The 22,049-nt window shown below is 35.7% G+C and overlaps 1 protein-coding gene across 5 annotated transcripts in view; it reads right to left on the reverse strand.

The window, feature by feature from the left end:
- The window catches only part of LOC128856798 (breast carcinoma-amplified sequence 3 homolog), a 32,909-nt gene that overhangs the window by 9,741 nt on the left and 1,119 nt on the right, over positions 1-22,049 (reverse strand). For 3 of the 5 annotated variants that reach the window (XM_054092145.1, XM_054092141.1, XM_054092144.1), the window contains exons 2-7: positions 5,015-5,901; positions 4,638-4,935; positions 3,676-4,552; positions 3,310-3,616; positions 3,099-3,253; positions 2,862-3,017 (exon numbers count right to left, since the gene is read on the reverse strand). In XM_054092145.1, the coding sequence (XP_053948120.1) occupies positions 2,862-3,017; positions 3,099-3,253; positions 3,310-3,616; positions 3,676-4,552; positions 4,638-4,935; positions 5,015-5,697 (2,476 nt within the window). In that variant the 5' untranslated portion in view covers positions 5,698-5,901. Of the gene's footprint in view, positions 1-2,861; positions 3,018-3,098; positions 3,254-3,309; positions 3,617-3,675; positions 4,553-4,637; positions 4,936-5,014; positions 5,902-6,448; positions 6,568-20,567; positions 20,733-22,049 lie in introns of those variants that run through there. The other 2 variants (XM_054092142.1, XM_054092143.1) reach the window with 2 other exon arrangements.

The following is a 22,049-nucleotide window of genomic DNA, read 5'->3' on the forward strand; positions in this document are numbered from 1 at the left end:
AGGTCAAAATCGCTAACAAAAATTTTACAAATTTTGATGATTTGTGGACCGCAGTTGAGGAGGCTTGGTACTCGATTCCAAAAGAAAAATGCCACAAGCTTGTATAAAGAATGGAGCGACCGCTTGAGAAGTAATCAAGATATAGTACAAAATACTAATCTGGTAAATAATATTATTACTTACTATTATCGCTTTTATTTGGAATTTTTTAGGATGTGCTATTTATGTGTCCAGGAGATTTCGTGAGTTATCAACGTTCTCGTTAATTAAATCAGATCTGAAATTCTTTTTGACCATTTTTTTGTTTCAAAGTGGAAGTAAATAAGTTTTTTGTTTTTTATGTTGTTTTTTCCCCAATAAAATATAATTATTTAAAAACATATTCAACTCTTTGCTTTCAACGTCTAAATGTGCTATTTATATGACCTGTTGTTGACCTGTGGCTGTATCTGCTAATGGTGGCTCAAGAGAAGACATCGAAAACCGATAAAAAAAAAGCGAAGCAAGCTTTCGTTGCTCTAAATGCTGTGTGGAGCACCAGGATTATCACACGGCGCACAAAAATAAAAATATTTAACTCCAACGTAAAGTCCTCTGTTATGTACGGCTGCGAAACCAGGAACCTTGCAGCCTCTGGCCTCCAAATGCTGCAGGTTTTCACCAATCGTTGTCTCCGTAAAATATTGAGAACTTTCTGGCCCGACACGATTTCAAGCACTGACCTTTGGAATCGTTGTAATCAGACACCAATGCGACCGGAAATCCTGAAAAAGAAACGGGGCCTGCTCAGGCAAGTATTAAGAAGGGACCAAACCGACATCACTCATAGCGCAATCGACTGGAACCTTCAAGGCAGCCGTCGTAGAGGCACACCAGCACTGACCTGGAGGAAGAAGCTAACGTATTCAAAACCAACAAAACCTGGAGCGAATTCACGAAGTTGGCGCATGACAAAGGGAAATGGAGAAACCTTGTTGCAGTCTTTTGCTCCTCCGCGGAGCTATAGGATCGTATATATACATATATATATATATATATGCAAGTAGAATAAATTATAATCCGTCTATAACAGATTCAAACACATTTGAAGTTAAGCGCACCTAAGAGATTCAATAGTCCCTCAGCGGGTTAGAATTTGTCTGGGATAACGAATGTCTTTCGTAAGAGGCAACTATATCCGCACCTCAGCCTGTTAGTTAACTTTAGGCTAGTAGGCTGAGCGGAACAGGTACAGAAACATCTTGGTGATGATGGGAACACTGTCGTCATTGTACTAAAATTTATGGAGGAAGTTGGGCTCAGAGAAACACTCTGAATCCATGAAGGGGCACAATAGATTTACAATCCCAACATAATAATAATAAGAGGTTCCTTAACGGGACACCTTTAACGTATATGTTATAAGTGTGTGTCACTCTGCATTTATATTCGTTTCTTTTTATTAAATTTTCGGCAGAAATAGTCAATACAAGCTCTTTGACATCAAGATTAAAACGCTTGCAATGCAGTGCTGTAATAAGTAACGAGAGTGTTCGTCAGTATTATACTGAAAATTTTAGTTTTTAATTGAAAGGGAAGCCATTCGGTTTTTGTATCAGAGCGGGAATTGTGTTTTAGTTTCAAAAGTGTACATTAAACATAACTAAATTTTTTTCTGGGGGGACGCATTTACTTCCATAATTTTTATTTACTTCTATAACGTAGTCTGTTTCATTTGAGTTGAGCGAGAATCGTCCCAACATTTTTTTATGTCAAAATGTCAAAAAATTTGTGAACTCATACCCGCGGAGGGATCGAGTAAAGAGTGAAGTGAAGAGATGAAAATCTCTAAAATTTTTAATGATAAGAATTAGTACAAATTCACTGGGGACAATACGCTGAGGGCGTTAGATTTTGTTCCGGAATCGAAACACGCCCAGAAAATTTACGTATTCAAAATTACCCGAATTACCCACCTCGGCGGCCATCAATTCAGATCAATTAAGCGTTGAAAAGAAATGTATCTGAGTCAACTAAACAACGCGTGTAGTCTAAATATTATTTATTCTATTGAATACCGCAAGCCATTGATCATAACAAACGACTTATATTTATTCCCTAAGAGTATAAGAGAAACGCAACACAAACGCATCTCATGATATGAAAATACTAGAGAAAACAAGTGGACATTTTGTGAAACACTGCAGTGCACAAAGTCCATAAACATTTGTTGTAAGCAATTTTTAAATGACAATATCCAAATATACCAGTTAGTCCTTAAGCTTTTAGAAATATTAAATAGAAGCATTACTTCCGTAATTACGTCGACAAAACTATTAACTGTTTCTGTTGCCCACAATGTAAGATTTATGATTTTTTTATCAACAGTGCTAACAAATTAAACAGATTCGATATTTTTTGAATAATGGCTGTAGTGTGTAAAATGCTATCCATCAAGACACCCATCACCAATTTGAGAAGTTCTGATTAAACATCTAACAAAAGCTGTGAGCAGCAGTAAGTTTGGCAGGATCTGAAATATAATTCTTTCCTGGGAGCATAGAGCGCATACATTAAAATAGTCCATCAAATTAATTGTAAGTTGCTAGGCTATTGCTCGAATATTAACTGTAAAATGAAGTTAGTCAATTAAAACTTTGAATCGGTGAAGTGCTTCTATAACTAAGATACTCGTGATTACTTGCAATTTAGATGCAAACATCTAGATTTACAAGTAATTAATGGATATAAAGTGAGTTCGCTGCTTCGAAATAATTAAAGCTATGATTGTAGGAGCTAGAAGAGTCAGCAAATAGAGTAAAATTAAAAACGAAAAACCATACACCACCACACAAAATTTACTAAAACAAAATTTTACTTACCAATGTTTTTGGAGACTTCGGACACTGATGGTGATTCGCGCATAGCATCAGCCAAGTCCTCCTTCAGCCGAGAATCGCCATGCGCGATGGCGAAATCAGAGTCCAAGTGCTCATGACGGAAACGATCCATAAGCTTTGGGCTTTGTTCTATGCTACCTGATGGTTAAAAAAAATATGTGCCCACATAAGGTAATCAATTGAAAAAAATATATATACAAGTGCATATATTCTACTTACTATATGAACCCGATTCAATGAGTACCGGCAGAGTACAGCGCGCTGCAGCAGTGACGGGCATACTTAGCGGATGCGAACGTATAGCCGCAGCGGCAGATGTTGACTTGGATACTCCAATTTCTACGGCCTCGACATCAACATGATTCAAATTAGACCTGCAATTTACTGTTTATATTATTTTTTTTTTTTTTTTATGTGTCAAAGTACGAACCCGCTGGGCGTGTTGTAAGTTTTGAACACACATTGTGGTCCCATCCAAAGACGACGATGTGGTCCGGCGTGTGTTATTATTTCTACTTGTGATACCCAGCTCTCATTTTTTTCTTCTATGTCATCAAACTGCCGTATACTATCCAACAATAAGCTAGAATACCGATCCTTTATTAGCCAATTATCATTTGATAATGGAGGCATCAGTTCATGAGATCCATCCCTTCGCCTTCCAAGGTTCCATTGAGCTTTAGCTTCCACTTCCAGTTCAATTGGAGTGTCATCACAAATTTTTTCTTTGGCAATATCTGTTTCAACATATTGAATATTTAAAACTGTACACTAAAAAGAAAATATTTTAAATTACTTGATGCAAGTTTTGTATCCAAATCGTATTGAATAAGAGCACCGTGGCCGGCCATTACGAAGAGCGAATCAACTGCCTTACGTTGAATGCGATGTGATGCTTCTCGAGTGACATTTGGTGGTTCAAGTAACCAAGAACGGGATTTTGCGAAAATAGCACACACACTCAAAGGCTTTCCATTGTCATCTGACAGTGAAGAGTGTCTTTGACGGTGTGAAGCATTCGATGTACCGCTATTACTTGAACTGATTTTACCGGGCATAACAAGCCCGGCAGAACCAGGCGGTGATCCAAGTGCAAATGGCTGTCGAAGTTGAGCTAAAGCCAGTACTACTGTTGGACGCGGGAATGGTGGTAGAGTCGTATTATGGTAAGGTTGCAAAGATTGCATAAAAGTAGTACTTTCCGAGTGTGAAATCGGTGAATTCGACCGCCCCTCTGCCGACAATCCGGCAGACCGATGAAATCTTGACAGCTTATTGACAACATGCAAGGAAGTATGTGTTCGTACACCCATTGCACCGCCGTACGGTGTGATTGGGAAGACATGAGTAGTTCCACGCAAAGTAGAAACCGCCACCCATCGCGAATCCAGTGAAAAGGTAATGTTTTGAACTTTTGCACTAGTGTCGCCTCTGTGTAGAACATACAGATGATGTACTGCCGATAAGCTAGAACTTACTGGATGTGGTTGTATACGGAAAACGTGGAAATCATGACCGCGTCGATCGGCAGTAAGTAACAGCATGCCAGAATTGTCAAATTCCATAGCTACTACAGCTTCTGAGTGGGCTATAAAGTGCGCTACGATGAGCTCATTATCTATAACACCAGATGCAGATGTGGTCGAGGTGGGGCTGTAGTCTTTCACAGTTTGCTAATAGGAAAAAACAAAAAACAAAAAGGAACACAATTAGTATAAAAATTGTCTGCTTATATGCATCTTTAATGTAATTTCGAACCTCTATATCTATGATTGTAACAATTCCCGGTTGTTTGGCTTCAACACCAGTACTGGAATCGAAGCTGCTATTTTTTGATATACTACCGCCACTAGATGCTCCAGTTAATCCAGCTGCTACTTGTTCACCAAGCTCACGCAACCCTTTGCCAAAAGATTTTGCGGCATTTAGTACAGTGGCAGTATAGCTGGCGATGCCCTCACCATCCCAACCGCCGCCACTGCGTTTTGACGGAATCAGCTTTTGCTCAGCATATGCTAGCCAACGTTGTCCAAGAGCCACAGGGTTTGGATTAATGCTTTAGTAAAAATACCAATTAGTTCTTTGTACATAGCTAACTACATATGTATTACAAAAACAATTTTAAAACAACTTACCCTGGACTCGGATAGCACGTAGTTATAGAAAGTCGATCTTCCAGAGTTCGTGCATCGAATACGGCTATACGTTCATGAAATACAGCCACCAAAGATGAACGATTTGCAAGTACATCAAGAATTGGATTCTTAAATTTAATTGTCTTCACTTGCTTTCCAGTCTTGAGGGAGACAAAAGTTAGGGTACAAAACTGTGGCTGTGTAGAAGCTGTATTGCTATCCACCAATGCAATAAGAGGTCGTTTTTCGGCGTATGCATCCATCGTTTCATCAGCACGTCCATGCTCGTCCGTAGACCGCGAGGCAGGTGTCGGTAGAACGCGCAACGTCGATACAATACCGTGACGCCATGAGAGCACTTCAATAGCCTCGCCGTTAGCCGGTATGGCCCATACCTGGACTCCAAGCCCGTACCCGAGTAGTAAAAGCAACGGCGGAGCAACATTCCCCTCCATTTCCCAATCAACACCGCAGCAGGGATCGCTTATATCAGCGGCTGTCTCAAACCTTGCCCATATAATTGTATCTTTCGGCTCTGTATGAGACTGATGCGCAACCAGCGTAACATCGCTAATAAAGCCAATGGCAGAGTCCAGAATCGAACGATCACTCACAACTTGAGGCGGAACAACTGCGGGCACAGCTATGCCACGAGACTGGCGTCGAGGGGAATCTGCAGACATCTTTCCCTTAAAACTCTCTGTTGAAGTTGTGCTCAAGATAGCACTGAACTCCTAGAGAGCTAATTGTTAAAATACAATGCGTAATGTGATATCGGCTTTGAAAACAATACACGGCCTTGTAAATCCTATGAATTCGAATATCGTATTGGAAGGAAAAAAATTGTTTTGCGAATTACAAATCGTTCCTTTTATTGCTCGCGCTCTCTGAAAATCAGAAATATATAGGCATTTTAGAATTATTAGATAAGCAACTGGGAAAATTCACATATTGTAAATACAACATTTTTTTAATATTTTTACACTTTCTTCACTTTAAAGGCGACTTCCACAAAGTGAAAAAGTAAGTGCTGGATGCGGATGCAATTACATCTAAATGCCTATCCCATTTTTAACCCCTACCGACCCAAGTAACAAGCAAACTCTAAACGAATCGTTTCCTAGTAATTTCGGGAATGTGCCTACAAACTTTTTTCTAGACGAAGTACTAGTAGTTAAATTCCCAATCATTTATAGGTAATAATAGCATAGAACTTATAAACCATCTACATACAACTGCATAGAAAAGGCTAACCACAGATAACTGCCGATTACGAACGCTAAATCCTGTACTCCAACATCTAGAGCCTTCAGTTATGTTTAAAAAATAATAATAAAATCTAATTAATAACTGTTAATAATAACACAATAAAAATTAATTCTGTAAAGGAAGATTGGAAACTCCTGTCTTAACCAATTTGGTTTGTTACTATACTCGTAAAGTGTCCCATCCAGTCTGATGTACGCAGGTTTGAGTTTCCCCAAAATGTAAGAGAAAATTGTGTGCCGTCTTGGTACGTATTTTATTTTGTTTAATTCGTTAACTCTGACATATATTTTGTATTACAAAAATTTAATGTTTAGTTTTCAAGCCTATCATTTCCTTTTGTAAAAAGGTACAGCCAACCGATTTCAACACCGAAAATATAAAATTAAAAACTCTGTGTAAATAACAAAAACAATAAAAAAATTAACAAAAACTAATGGCGAATCTATAAAAGGTGGTATCGGTAGATCAGCTAATTTGTTTTTTTTTTTACCGAGTCCATGTGGCTGTCAGCCAAGAATGAAGCAAGGCGAATCATTCTTTGTTTTCTCCTTTGCCTATACTTTGCTTTGATAACACTGTGTGACAAAAAAAAAAAAATTAAATAAACTTTTATGGAGACCTAGCACAACTTGTGGCTATAGAAAAACTAAACAAAATGGTATAGGTGAAATTTCCAATACACCCCCAAAATCTCATTTTATGGCCATAAAACCGTTTTTCAGTAGGTTGATGTGAAGAATCACTCCTAACTTCGCCAATTTCCATCCGATTTCAAATTTGTTTTTTTAGTTCGAAAGAACATTCAACGCAAAATTAAATTTACTATAACAGTAGGGTACTAAAAAAAATCCTCAATATCGGATAATATCGAAAAAATTATGTCAAAGTTGAAAAAATAGAGAAAAAATAAAAAAAGTCCAAATACTTCCGCCTACAGTCTCGTCAGTTGTCATTTCAGAAAAATTGTCAACACACTGTCAAAAAGGCTTGTTTTTGTTCTTTCGAACTAAAAAAACAAATTTGAAATCGGATGGAAATTGGCGAAGTTAGGAGTGATTCTTCACATCAACCTACTGAAAAACGGTTTTATGGCCATAAAATGAGATTTTGGGGGTGTATTGGAAATTTCACCTATACCATTTTGTTTAGTTTTTCTATAGCCACAAGTTGTGCTAGGTCTCCATAAAAGTTTATTTAATTTTTTTTTTTGTCACACAGTGTAATCAAACGTACAAAACATTGTTGCTGGTCTAGTGCTACCACCTTTAATGAATTCGCCATGGGCACAATTTTGAACAACGAAATCGGAATGTATACAGTTTCCAAAGAATTCATTTTTTTAAACAAGAAACTTAGATTTTTATTACGTCTCATTGTTACAATGATCATGTATGTCTTAAGATATTGTAAACCAGCATTTGACACATTTGCTTTGACTTAATAGGCCTGCCGTTAGTGCTTATCACACATTGTTTCATTCACTTTAAAGTTTTCTTAATTTCATTTTTAGCGCTAGATCAATGTTGCCCACCAAGTTTTTATGGGCGAACAATTCTCTTCCAATAATTAAGACGGTGAAATCAAATAGGTTTATTTTACAAAAAGATATAGTATTTAAAAAAATTCCGTATTTGTGGAAACCAGGATTAATGGGATGCGAAATATCTGAATACATCAAAACCAGAAACTGTATTTTTCTTTTTTTGGATTGAGCTTGAGTTGAAAAACCCATACATACTGTCGATTTCTGTTTTGTTTCCTACTCATATATAAGTCCAGGATTCATCTGTGACGATGTCATTGAAGTGTTTTGAACCACCGCGGCTGAATTTCTTCTACATTTCTTTACACCAATCGCCATGAATCTTTGGGCAATTGTCAAATTATATGGTATCCAACGAGAACACAACTTTTTGACGATAAAATTCTCATGCAATATTGAATGTTTGCTATTCCAATAATGTCCATGAATGCATCTATCTCAATATGTCACCTGACGCCCCTGCGTTATCAATTAACGCACAACATCGATTGTTTCTGACACAATAACCGTTTTTGCACGGTTTTCACGAAATTCATCCTGCAAGGATCGACGTCTACGTTGGAACTCATTGTATCAGCGTCTCACAGTGACTAAGTGTGGTGCTTCAACGCCCAAAGTCGAAAGTAAGTTGATCAATACACTTCTGTCTCGATAATCTCGATAAATGTTTGAATAACACACGAGATAATGAAAAACATTATCTATGTACGATGTTAGGCTTTTATTATGAATTCTTCGACGAAATTTGTAGGTTTCATTGCTTTTTTACGCAAAATGTAGAGTATACACCTCCAATCATTGTATCAACACATTGTACAATGAGATGGACTACTTTTTAGGATACAAGTTCCAACATGATATACAACGCGTTGCCCAACTTTCATTATTCTCACATTCGTGGTGTTGAACATTTCGCAAAATACAGGAATCAAGTGAAATTTTCTTCAATAATAATAATTGATCAAATTTTATTTTTTTATGTATTACTTATTATTTTATTTTTGTATTTTTTCATGAAATTTTTTATGGGTTTAGAGTATTATTTATAAAAATATAAACTCATTTGTAGAAAACATAACGACGCACATCGCAAATAGGAGGAAGAGCTCGACCAAATACCCAAAAATGCTGTAAGCGCAAATCTGTATATACATATACATATAATATAATACATATAGACGTATATAATATAATCAGCCCTATCATATAATCCGTCGTAGAAAACCTTCGAATACGAAAAAATTGTAATCAACAGCTCACTTCAATTTAAACAAGACAATTTAGCAAATAATCTTTAAGTTTTTTGTCAAGTTAGCTGAGTTTTCACATTAAAATGTATTCGTTGACATGTGTGGTTTTGTTAATGGAGAAGGGAAGTGAGAGAAGCAAACAGAGTCTCAGAATTGAGGAAAAATATTGAGAGATGCAAGCAACTCTTTCGATATGGACGAACCAATGTAAGTGCTTGCCTTTTTATTAAAGAAAAAGTTTACTTAAATACGGTTTCAAACAGGTTTATCAAAAATTACCAGTTAAATAAAGCTGCATTTACATACGTTTTGAGTTTTATTGAGACAGCGCAAGCTCAGCGAGATCGTCTTCCATAACTCCAGTTCTCCGACTATCCTTTGTTTTACGGTACCTTGCAGAGGGAGGCTATAAGCACAGAGTTGGGTGCCAATGGGGCAGTCGACATTTAGCTATGTACTAAAAGACGTATTGGCGTCACTAAAAACACGATTGTGTCCTCAATGAGTAAATCTCGAGAGCCAATGAAAAATGGGAAAGCAAGATGGAATTCTATCAAAAAAAATATAGATTTCCTGGCATCATTTTGTGTGGGGATGGGACGCGCATACAAATTATTTCCCCCACTAAAGAAAAATTGCTCTACTACAACCGGAAGGGCTACTACAGTTCAATGTCATGATTGATTTCTCCTTTATTAGCTCCAACAGAGTAGCATACTGCTGCCGTGTTGTTACAACTTTACACCTGTGGAAGGCACATAAAAGTACATATACTTCAAAAATTTCTTTTTATTTATAGTTTAGTCGAATAAAGACTGTTTCTGTGCAGTGTGAATCAAATATATTTAAATATTCGAAGTTTTCTGTCGAAACAAAACTTATAAGCAAGGAAATTCAAAACACCTATTGGAAGGGAAAGCTGGAAGCTGAAGTGCAGTAAAGTGGCCAGTGAAATACAACCAAAAGTGCTGAAATACAAATCTTCCTAAGTGGGACTCCTACTCAGCTGTCAACGACGATTGGACTTTGACCCGAGCAGGTGTTGCTGTATTTGCAGAAATTTATATTTTAGTACTAAAAAGCTCCTTGTGGTTCTAAAACAAAATAAATAGCAGTTGTATTAAATAGCTCCTAAAAGTAGGCAACAATTTCTGGTAAAGAGAAATTAATATAAATTGTCTGGTACAATATATTTATATTACAATACTTCATAACATACTCTTAACGTATTTGCAATTATCATACTACATATATAAGCGTTGAGTTTATGTTGAAAAACCCCTAAAATCATCCTTTAAATTTATATATATGTATTTATTGCTTAATTCATACTAACAAAGTTGATCCGGATGTATTTGAAGATATCTCGCGATTTACGATTACAACAAACACCATACTTAGATTAAACTTATTTTGCTTCTAAGTAAATCGCATAAACTAAACTCTGCGTTATTATGGGAGACGATCGTGCACCTCCACCGGGAGGTGGCGGAAATCAAGCAAAGCCAATTGCAACTAAAAATAACCAGTATGAAACAATAATAAATCAGTTATCAGAGAAATTAAAAAATTTGGAAAAGCTATGCGCCGATCTTAAAAAAGAAGTAGTACACCTTAAATCAGAAAATGGCCAATTAAAATCCAATGTTGGAAAAAATGCACTTCAAATAGAAAATGCAAATGATAAAATATATGAAACCGATGAAGAAGAGCTAACCCGTGAAACGGAATGGATACTCAAAAAGAGATCCAGCAAAAAGAGGAAAGCCGATTCTTCCCCCGAACTATTGGTTTCTTCACCAATTATTCAAAATCCTCAAGAAACCAAGGAAGTAAAAAAAAGGTCCATCGACCTCCACCTATAATGGTCTCGGTAGAGTGTAATTACCAACAGCTTTTTAACATAGCGAAAGTTGAGGCAAGCGAAGAGTTTCAAATTAAACTGCTTAGCAACAAATATTACAAAGTATCTACCAAGGACCCAAATGATTATAGGAAAATTACGAAAGCACTGAAAAACAAAAATATTGCATGGTACACTTATGAAGATAAGCAGTCAAGACCAATTAAGGTCATAGCCAAAAATTTACACCACTCATGTGACCCCAAGGATATAATTTCCGACTTGAATAAACAGGGATTAAAAATAACCAACGCGATAAACAAATTAAAATGGAAAACTAAGCAACCGCTTGATATGTTCCTTCTTACATTTGAAACTTCGGAAGACATAAATAAAATTTATAATATAAAAACCATACTGCATTCAGTAGTCAATATTGAACCAGTTAGACAACCAACGTTTATACCTCAATGTAAGTCCTGTCAATCCTTTGGACATACCCATAACTACTGCGGAAAGCAACCTAGATGTGTTAAGTGCGCAGGCAAGCACCAAACTTCTCTCTGCACAAAACCGGAGGAACATCAACCGAAATGTTGCAATTGTGGAGAAGCCCATCCGGCTAGTTACAGAGGTTGCATTGTAGCAAAAGAGCTACAAAAGATACGTGACAAGCAAACTAACAAAAATAAAGCTACTACCGGAACTTTACACCCAAACAAAGAAGTAGCTGAAGCCGTTAATAAAGATGGGCTACCTGAAACAGAAAATAAACAGCAAACTCTGCTATCATCAGATACGGCACCAAAGGTGCTTACATTTGCAGAAGCATTGAAGGCTAACAAAATTGAGGAAGATAACATTTTGAAACTGATCCTAGAGAAACAACAAAACAACATGAATTCAATTTGGTACTCGAAAAAAGACTGCAAAACGTCGAAAAATATCTGCAAAATAAGTTATAATGCCAAACTTCCTGAAAGTAATGCTCTGGAACGCAAACGGGCTTTTAAAGCATCAAAAAGAGCTGGAATTTATTTTAGATTCTCAAAAAGTGGATGTATGTTTGATTGCAGAGACACACTTCACAAAGGAGTCGTCAATAAAAATTAAAACTTACAATGTTTATCACACTATCCACCCTAGCAACCGTGCAAGAGGAGGGAGTGCAATTATCATCAAAAGAAACTTGAAACATCACGAAGACCAAAAAATATTCACGGAAGAATTCCAGGTAACAACTGTTACGATATACGCCAAAACTGAAATATCAATTTCCGCGGTATATAGCCCTCCACGACATGCAATCAAATGCGCCCAATACATTGAACTGATAAACAGCCACAAGAATAGATTTATAATGGGTGGCGACTTCAATGCCAAGCATACTCACTGGGGATCGCGACTCACAACAACCAAAGGAAGAGAACTTTACGATGCACTTAAGAAGACAGGATGCATTGCTATATCGACGAGCAGTCCAACGTACTGGCCAACAGATCCACATAAAACACCGGACTTAATTGATTTTTTCATCGCTAAAAAAGTATCAACCGCTTATGTTAACATTGAGAATGGCATGGATATGTCATCAGATCACTCTCCTATTTATCTAACACTGCACGAAAATGTAACGACAATACAACATCCATTTAAACTGACTAACCACCTTACAGATTGGGATTACTTTAAACACATTTTGGAAGGCCCAGATGACCACCTGCCGATAATCAGCACAAAGGATCAACTCGATGACGAAGTACTTCGATTGACAAATAACATCCAACGCGCAGCTTGGCAGACTATAAGGAAAACCATTTCAGGTCACAAGTATACCAAAGAAATAAAGGAAATGGTATTGAAGAAACGGAAAATACGAAGAAGATGGCATCAAACAAGATCACCTCTTGACAAAGCTCAGCTAAATAAAATAACCAAAACACTTAGCGACGAAATTAAAGCGTACAAAAACAGTTCATTCACAAAATACCTGCAAGAATTAACAAATGAACGGAAGACAAATTATTCACTGTGGAAATGTATATTACTAAAAAATTAAAACAACCGTTATCTCAGAACGCACCCATCAAGATACATGGCATTAAGTGGGCCAAAACAAATAAACAAAAAGCAGATACATTCGCAAACTACCTCGAGGAGACGTTCACACCGTATGGATCGGTAATGGCTGATGATATGGATCACGACGGCGATAGCAATGCTATAAATGAGATCCCTCCGGTTTCACAAGACGAAATATTAGAAGAAATTTCATATCTAAAGATAAAAAAATCGCCAGGCTACGACCTCATTACTGCTGAAATATTGAAACAGCTCCCGAACAATATTATTGCTGTATTGACGAATATCGTCAACACCACATTTAAGCTAAAATATTTTTCAATATATTGGAAAACAGCGGAAGTCGTTATGTTCAATAAGCCAGGTAAAGATACTCACGCTGTAACATCATACAGGCCTATCTCCCTTCTTCCAATACTATCGAAGATGGTGGAAAAATTGTTAATCAAAAGGATCAACATAATAATAGAAAACAAAAAAATTATACCGACGCACCAATTTGGATTCCGCACGAAGCATTCGACTATCGATCAAGTACATAGGATAGTGCGAATAATAGAAAATGTTTTTGAAGAAAGAAAAACCTGCTCTGCGGTATTCCTTGATATATCCAAGGCGTTCGACAAAGTATGCCACTATGGGCTACAGAAGAAAATAAATGCGTTGCTACCCAAGCAGTACTCCACCATCCTACATTCGTATTTATCCGACCGTTACTTCAGAGTAAAACAAGAAGATTCATATTCATGTCTCAAACCAATCAAAGCAGGGGTTCCCCAGGGAAGCGTACTTGGCCCTTTATTGTATTTGCTCTTTACATGCGATCTGCCATGCAATTCAAACTGCGTAACAGCTACTTTTGCCGACGATACAGCTATTCTTTCGATAGGAAACACGGAAAACACATCGACATCACAATTACAATTAGCCATAAATGAAATATATGACTGGACCAATAAATGGCATATTAAATTAAATGAAAGCAAGTCTGTGCATATAAATTTCACCCAAAACAAAATCAAATATGTTCCAATATATTTAAATGGTAGACAGGTTCCATACTCAAATACTGCAAAGTATCTGGGCATGACTCTAGATGCCAAGCTAAGATGGAAAGCCCATGTAAAGAAAAAGAAAGAAGAAATAGAATTAAAATACAGAAATATGTATTGGCTTATGGGAAAGGAATCAGCACTATCCACCAATAATAAAATGATTGTATACAAACAAATTCTGAAGCCTGTATGGTCCTACGGCGCACAGTTATGGGGATGCTCCAGCCAAAGTAACATTCAATCTATACAAAGGCTCCAAAACAAAATTATTAAATGTGCAGTCGGTGCTCCGTGGTATATCCGTAGCTCCGATCTTGAACGCGACCTAAATATTGACTCGGTGGTAGACACGATAAAAAAGATAGCAAAAGCCCATGATGAAAGGTTAAAAAACCACGTCAATACGGAGGCCACTATTCTCGCTAATCCAGCTAATTGGAGAAGAAGACTGAAACGCAGAAAGCCCAAAGACTTAATGTACTAACCACACCTTAGCGTGAACTGTTGTATATACCTTATTTTCTAAATTCTAAACAAATTGCTCGTTAGTTAATAAAATTTTTCTTTGTAACTAGTCGCAATGTAAAATAATAAAAAAAAAAAAAAAAAAAAAAAAAAAAAAAAAATTTATAGTTTAGTTAATATAGGACTTAAATTTGACAACTGTTATATTTGTTTCCATTCAAATCCTCTTTTTATTACTCGTTCTAATTTTTTTTCGTTAGTCTAACGCCTTCGTAGAAAAATTGTACGAAACTCTAAGATTTGACTTTACGAGTGTGTTCGGTGAATTCTACTCTACGAATTTAGAATGTACGTTCGGAGCTATTCGAATTGTATGATTACAATTTCTTAGTTTCTACGAAAAACAGTGTAAGATGAATTGCATGATAGGGCTGAATAATTTCTTATGAAATACCATAATTTGGGAAAACGAATTCCCATAATAAAAGCATAGCAAGGTAGACCCTGGGAACTTCGTCCCGCCCAAAATTTATTTTAAATGAATGAAATATTTTTTGAATTCTGTAGTATTCAATGCATTTTAGATATTTCCACGGAGTATCACGAGTCCAATCAATCCAATTCTTCGTGGTGAACCAGGTTGTTTGTTTTGTTGTCTTTCGCGTAAATAAGTAAAGCGGTCGAGTTGCCAACACGCCAACATACCACATATTTTTCAAATCCGAGGGCTGTTTGATAATTACCTAATATTTTAACAGTGAATTTTTTCTTAAATATAACTTTTCACAAAAATATTGTCAAACGGAGAGTCAGCGATAGCAAAAAACATTACTTTTATGATTTCGCAACGATGGAAAAAATAGTGTCGAGCAGTGATAAAATATTTATTTTTGAAAAAGAAAACCAATGGTGAAATTAAAACGGATTTGTAAAATAATGCACAACTGAATTTAAGCAAGGTTGTTCAAATGAAAAAAGTTACAATATTGTGGTAAACGATGCGCTATGAATCGCTTTTTTTGTGGAAAAAATATTTGCTCTAACGTTGAATTCATTGCTGAAAATCTATTATTCCGGAATGCCCTTTTTTGGGGAAATCTTTAACCCTTTCTCGCCTTAAAATTTTTTTTGGTGACAAACAACAAAAAAAGACTACTTAAACGGACGATCCGTTCTCGAGTTATACGCGGTCTTACGCACGTATATATTGAGGTATAAATACCTATAAATACGTATATCCGTATGTTTAATTAGCGGAGAGAACAAAGGAAAAATTGCCTTTCCAGCAGAGATTTTTGACTCTTACAGATTTGCAACTCTACCGTGTGCTCTATGGATACAAGAATGATACTTCGTGATATGCATACATACGAATGCATACTCAAATATGTACATACATATAAATAAGAAAGCTTTAAATGAAACAAATCTTAGGGACACACACACAATGAGGACTAGACGAATATATGGACATACATATTGATGGAATCAATCATCTGCAGAGGCTTACACTCAAAATTCGTATCACATCGCCATATTAAAAATACCAGTTGCTAGCACCGAACAACGATAGTAGAAGAACTACTTGAAATGCAAAGTAAACTGGAATTAAGGTATCTCGGAGCAGAGTTATTTACACCATGAGCTCGATATATATATAATTGAATATTACACTTGCCAGAAAAAGTATCCGTACACAAAGAAATGAGTTTTGAGGGCCATCGATATTTCTTGTACATAAAAACTTAAAAAAATCTCCAAAGTAATGTAGTCACAGCAAAATCAATTACAAACTAAAAGAAAAGTGAAGTTTTTTGTTTTCGTTTTGTAAAATTTAATTTTTAAAGATGTATTTAGGAAAAAAATTATAGAAATTGTAGAAAAATTACTGACTAAACATTTTTCATAAAAGTTTAAAATGTTTTATTTTTTTTACAATGAATTTCTTTGTATGTTGCTTTCATATCTTTCCGTACGGATACTTTTTCTGACAATTGTAAATGGATACATACATATGTACACACCGAGGCGAATTTATAAGTGACTTCGCTAGGGCAATAACATTTATATGTACAAGGATGATATAATACAAGATTGCGCCGTCTTACGAGGCATGACGTCAGTACAGAAAATAAACAAGCAAAAATAAGAGGAAGAGTAAGCGAAAGCACATCGTTATAGCCCACCTACAACCTCAAATAAACGTGAGTGTTGATAAACATGAAACGACGAGACGCCTGGAGACTCACTCATAACTGGTTTTTGGTCTGTCGAGGAACAAGCAGCCACACACACTGCCACAGTTGTAAATAACCTGAGAAAAAGGAAATGATTTTACATTTCCTCTATGAATGTCCTACCTTTTGGAAGGAGAGAATGTCAACCCTGGGCAAATCACTATTCGAGAGTCTCGAACAATTGTCTGGCCTAGACGTCAACAACCTAATAAGGTTCTTAAACCGCACAAACTGGATCTAGTTATGCTGTAAATAGCCGTTAAACAAGCTGGTAGCGAGGATGTGGCAACAAAACAGTGCGGAAGCGCTCATTGGATTCTGGATGAATCACCACTTTAACCAACTAACGAACCAAGCGAAACAAGTCTAAACTGTTGAACACAAGAAATCAATACACATGCACTCACCCAATTATAAACTGTTGGCAAGGCACCGCCTTTTTGTTGTTTTTTTACCAACTTAAATATGCCCCATACATATTTAGGGACATACAATCACAAACAAGTACTCGTAACTTCTAAACAAAGGATTGTTTATTTTCTGTACTGACGTCACTCAATTATCAAATTATGTACCCACCACATGATTCAATAATAAAAGGTTTGCTCAGAAAGCTAAGGGTTGCTAACTCTAGAAATTTAAGTGAAGTGGACGAAAAGTAGAATTTGTAGCAAAAACATTACGTTTTTAAAAGGGTGTGCTTACGAGCAAGAACAATGGGGCAATGCGCGTGAAAAATGGGTATTTCGACAAGCATAGCCCTATGCCTTTCAAATATATAGTAGGTTACAGTAGGACTGTACAAATACATAAGTTACCAACAAGAGTCCATTTAGCGATATATATAGCAATTGCTTGCCTCCAAACGTCAGATGAGGAGCTTTTTCATGGTAGAAATACACTTCGGGGGAGGGGCGACCGCTCTTAGTAAAAACTTTTGTTATAATTTTACTGTTTCATGCACGTAGATTCCAACTTACGCAATCTCGAATGGTAGTTACGCACCAACCATTCGGCTACAACGTCCGCCGTCGATATAATAATTAATTTAAATAAGTACAGATAGTTTTTCAAGTAGTGAGGAGTGTAATAATCTGGACTTGGGGGTCAAAACTACAAATTTACGTGCGCAAAGCATGGTAAAGGAAGGCGTGAGTATGTTCAAAGTTTGTTTTTCGTGAACTATATTTATAATGACTCCGCCTCTTTTAGGAAAGAATTAATTAGGGTTATAATGTTTAGGTAACATAATAGCGTCATACTTTTTTGCTACCATTTTTACCAAAAAGGTGTTTCTTCACCCTTCTTAAATGCGACCTTTTTTAAGGGAGTGTCAGAATTCCAATGTCACAAGTGAGAAGCTTTCACCATTTACTTATTTGTGTTGCAATTTCAATTCCAAAAACCATATAAAGCAACGTTTCGAATTTTGTGTAAAATTTATACAAATTCGGCATAGTTTAAAACTTTTTACTCAGAATTTTAGAGAAACGCAAGTTCCGTACCTCTTGAAGCTTGTACTTTACCAAAATTCAATGATCTATAAAACTGCATACCCGAAATTTTTCTAAATATTCTGAGTAAAATATGTATTTGAAATTTTGACGAAAATTTGTCGAATTTTTATATATTTTAAGCAAAATTCGAAACTTTGCTTTTTATGGATTTATGTAGTTGTAGTATGAATTATGTATATTTTTATGAAAAATAACTGAAATTACAAAATAAATACATAAATCGTCAAAACTTATTAAAATATGGTGTACACTTTTTTTAACGCTCACAGTATGTCTTTATAGCATGAATTATAATTATAATTATTAACCCTTTATGACCGAAAGGCCGACGCTAATTTTCCGTCGTCTTATGGGCAAGTATTACCAAAAAGTTCTCGGCCGTTAGGGGTTAATATTTAACAATGTACGGTTAAAAATTCTCATGTCCGCCATTGTGATGTTCTTTCGGATTTCAGCCATCGTAGTTCATGCCAAAGCAACAAGTTTAATCTTTACTATTAACAATTTTTTTTCAGACTCTCCAAACTTATATTAAGATATGGCGCCAACCATTTTTTAATAGGGGTAACTTCAGGCAGTCATACCAGCCGGATATATCATTGAAAATTGTAACAAAAAAAATTTTTTTTTTAGTATTTGATGTCAATATTCATGAGTAAAAAGCTTAAAAAAGTGTAAATTTTGGTTAAGGAGGCTTATTATCAGCCCAAAACGTTTTGAATTTTTGGCGAGAAAAAACGTGTTTCATGCCTTTACTATCCAAAAAGTTTTGTGCTATTCAACAGCGAGTTGGTGCATGGCTTTCTATGCCCGACTCACAATTACAAATAAACGGACGCTACGGAGTTCTCACATCGTTAACAAGCTTTACGTTTTGTGTTACGATTATTTTGTATTCTTTTGTTTTTTCAAGAACTTAAGGGGTAATTCTTTCTTGTACAGCTCGATACCATCAGCGCTAGGCACTCTCCCTTCTAATTCAAATAAATAGTTGGGAAGTCTTAATTTGTAAGGCCAATGCACTTCTGCTTTGCTTCGACAACTGTAAAAAAATTCCAGCTTGGCTTGAAGCGTTTTAAAGTTACGAAAAGTTCAATGTTATATTTGATAGCGCCTTTCCGGCCTTTGACATTTCTGTTTCATGCGTCGCCTCGCTTGTTTTTCTATTCTTACAGCGTTCAAAGCTAACATTCTCCGCCGATTATATCTAATACTGACGATGCCGCCGCCGCAATGGCTGTCGGCGTAGGACTCTAGCCTCAATTCATTTTATGTGAATTTAGTATGCATACCCTGTATATGTTTCTAAAGCAGGTTAATACCGATGGTATGTTTTGTAATTGTATGTAATTTTTGTCTGTGCTTTTTTACGCATATACATACATGTATGAATCCATCTATCACATTGCTTCAAACTATTAACCCTACATGTTTGATAACAGCAGTGATTGACATATATCATATTAGACATACATACTTTTGAATGCAATATGTAATTAATACTTACACAATTTTTCAAGAGATGCTACCGACATTTTAGCACCTAAATGAATTAATGTTGCAGTTAAATTGTCTGAACAAATAACATACTTGTTAATAATAATGAATAGTTCTCATACTAATACCGAAATGTCCTAATGGTCTCTCCAGTACAAAATATACTTTAACAACTACACAACCACATACATACTTACAGCGATGATGCTATAGTTGCCTTCTGGAAGAATAAATCATCAGAAATTTTATTTTCTTTAAATTTGTTTGCCAACCATTTTTGAGGCAGTTTTTTGGCCGACTTCCTAAGCATCAGTTGCGCTGCATAAAAACAAATTAAATGTTCCTGAACAAAAAAAGGTTGGCGAAATGTAGTCGTTCGAGGCTCCTCAATGCATGCATCAAGTTCTTTGATACGCATCACAAACACAAGTCGTTACAATAGATTGTTAATAAAATAATTTGCTGAGCTAAGTAAGTATTCTAAGGGATTATTTTTGTAGACTTGCAGCTTTCCCCTATTAATGGATATGTATGCATGCAATTACATTTGTTTGTAGGTGAGCAGCTGATTGTATATGTTCATATATGCTTATTGACCTTAGTACGGTAGCACTACAGATCCGTTTCCTTTAATTTACTCTATCCTCAAAATAAATTGGCCTTAGTATTACACGCCTACTCATATTTTTTTTTTAAATGTTTAGTCTTATATATACTTGATTTTCATTGCGTATTCCACTTATTTATCTCTTTATATTATATTAGCTGCGACATTAGTTTCTACATATTTCTTACCGAAAAATCTTTAATTTCAGAACGTAATTCTCAATATAACTTATCAATCTCTTTTTAACACTATACCAACTATATTTTTAGACTTCAATTATTAAACTGAAGAAAATCCAAAATTTCGCGTATTAATTGTTTGCATTCAACTCGGATGTTGTGCGCAAACAAAGAAAAAATTACGAAATCGAATATTTTTTTCTATATTCTCTTTTCATTTCCTTTGTTAGTATTTTCATTTCTCTTCTCTACTCCTAGACGAAGCAGAAAATGTTTTCGAATATCGGAATAGTGTTGCCAGAGAGTTCGGGTCAAATATTTTTACATCACTGATGGTCGACGTCAATATAAATATTACAGGAATACAATTCAGACAAAGCGCCATTTTCGTTTGATCGAAAGGTGTTTTAAAAGTAGAGTTTTAAAAAAGAGTTGTGTGTCGATCCTTTCTTCTAAACTTTTTTCTGTATGTCATATATTTGGATATTATTATTTTTAAGATGTATTATTGTAATAGCAGCAGCATTCTCCATACATTTTAGGGAAATGCTGCTGAAGTGACTGCCCTTGGCCGGATATAAATCGGAGTTGTTAGGTAACGCAAAACCGAGTGGGGGTTAAGCGTCACACTTATGAAAAGATGCATATTTGTGTTATTATACATACTATTGGTAGTAGTACAGGGTGCGCCATTTTTTATGTCGATATGTAAACGCTGAAAAATTTGTCTTTTACCAACCGATCGACTTCAACATACATGTTTTCGATACGTCAATTCAGTACAATTTCAACCATGAACACCTTTACACCGAAACAACGCGAAATCGACGCTATAAAACCGAAATGCTTGACAAGGTGATGATAAACGCAGAAAAAAGATCGCAGTTTTTGATTGCCAATAAAGGTAGCCTCTTGATTGATATTGTATTCAAAAAATAATTTTAATAAATTGTAAATAACCAAACGAAATAAAAATACCTCACTTATACAATTCAGTTGTTTTTTTCAATGTTTTCATACCGTGATAAAAGATGGCGCCCCCTGTATTTATTTTGGTTATTTATTTTTTGATAGTTCAACAAGTAATCAACTTGACACAATCATAAAAGCGTCGGCGCAAAAGAAAATAAATCAGCCGTCAAAAGTTACAAAGGAAGACACTTTAGTTGGAGCAAAATATATTTGTAATGTACCCTCCAAAATCAACAAAATTTCTGAAGCTATTTGTTGGCTGTTCACTGTGGTAACCAAGACTTTCGCGCTGCAGATTTTTACACGGTATTTCGTACACAATCTGTAGAAATTTGAATTTTTGTATTAAAGGGTTCGTGATAAGCGTCATTAATTCTTTTGTATAATCTAAATAGTTATAAACTAAAGTACACATATATATACGCACATCTAATCTTTATTTGATTGTTAGCGAATTCATCATTTTAATTAATTAAAATAAATATTTCGGATTAACTTGTATGTCCACATCTTTTTAAA

This window comes from Anastrepha ludens, chromosome 3 (assembly GCF_028408465.1).
Source record: "Anastrepha ludens isolate Willacy chromosome 3, idAnaLude1.1, whole genome shotgun sequence".
Taxonomy (NCBI): Eukaryota; Metazoa; Arthropoda; class Insecta; order Diptera; family Tephritidae; genus Anastrepha; species Anastrepha ludens.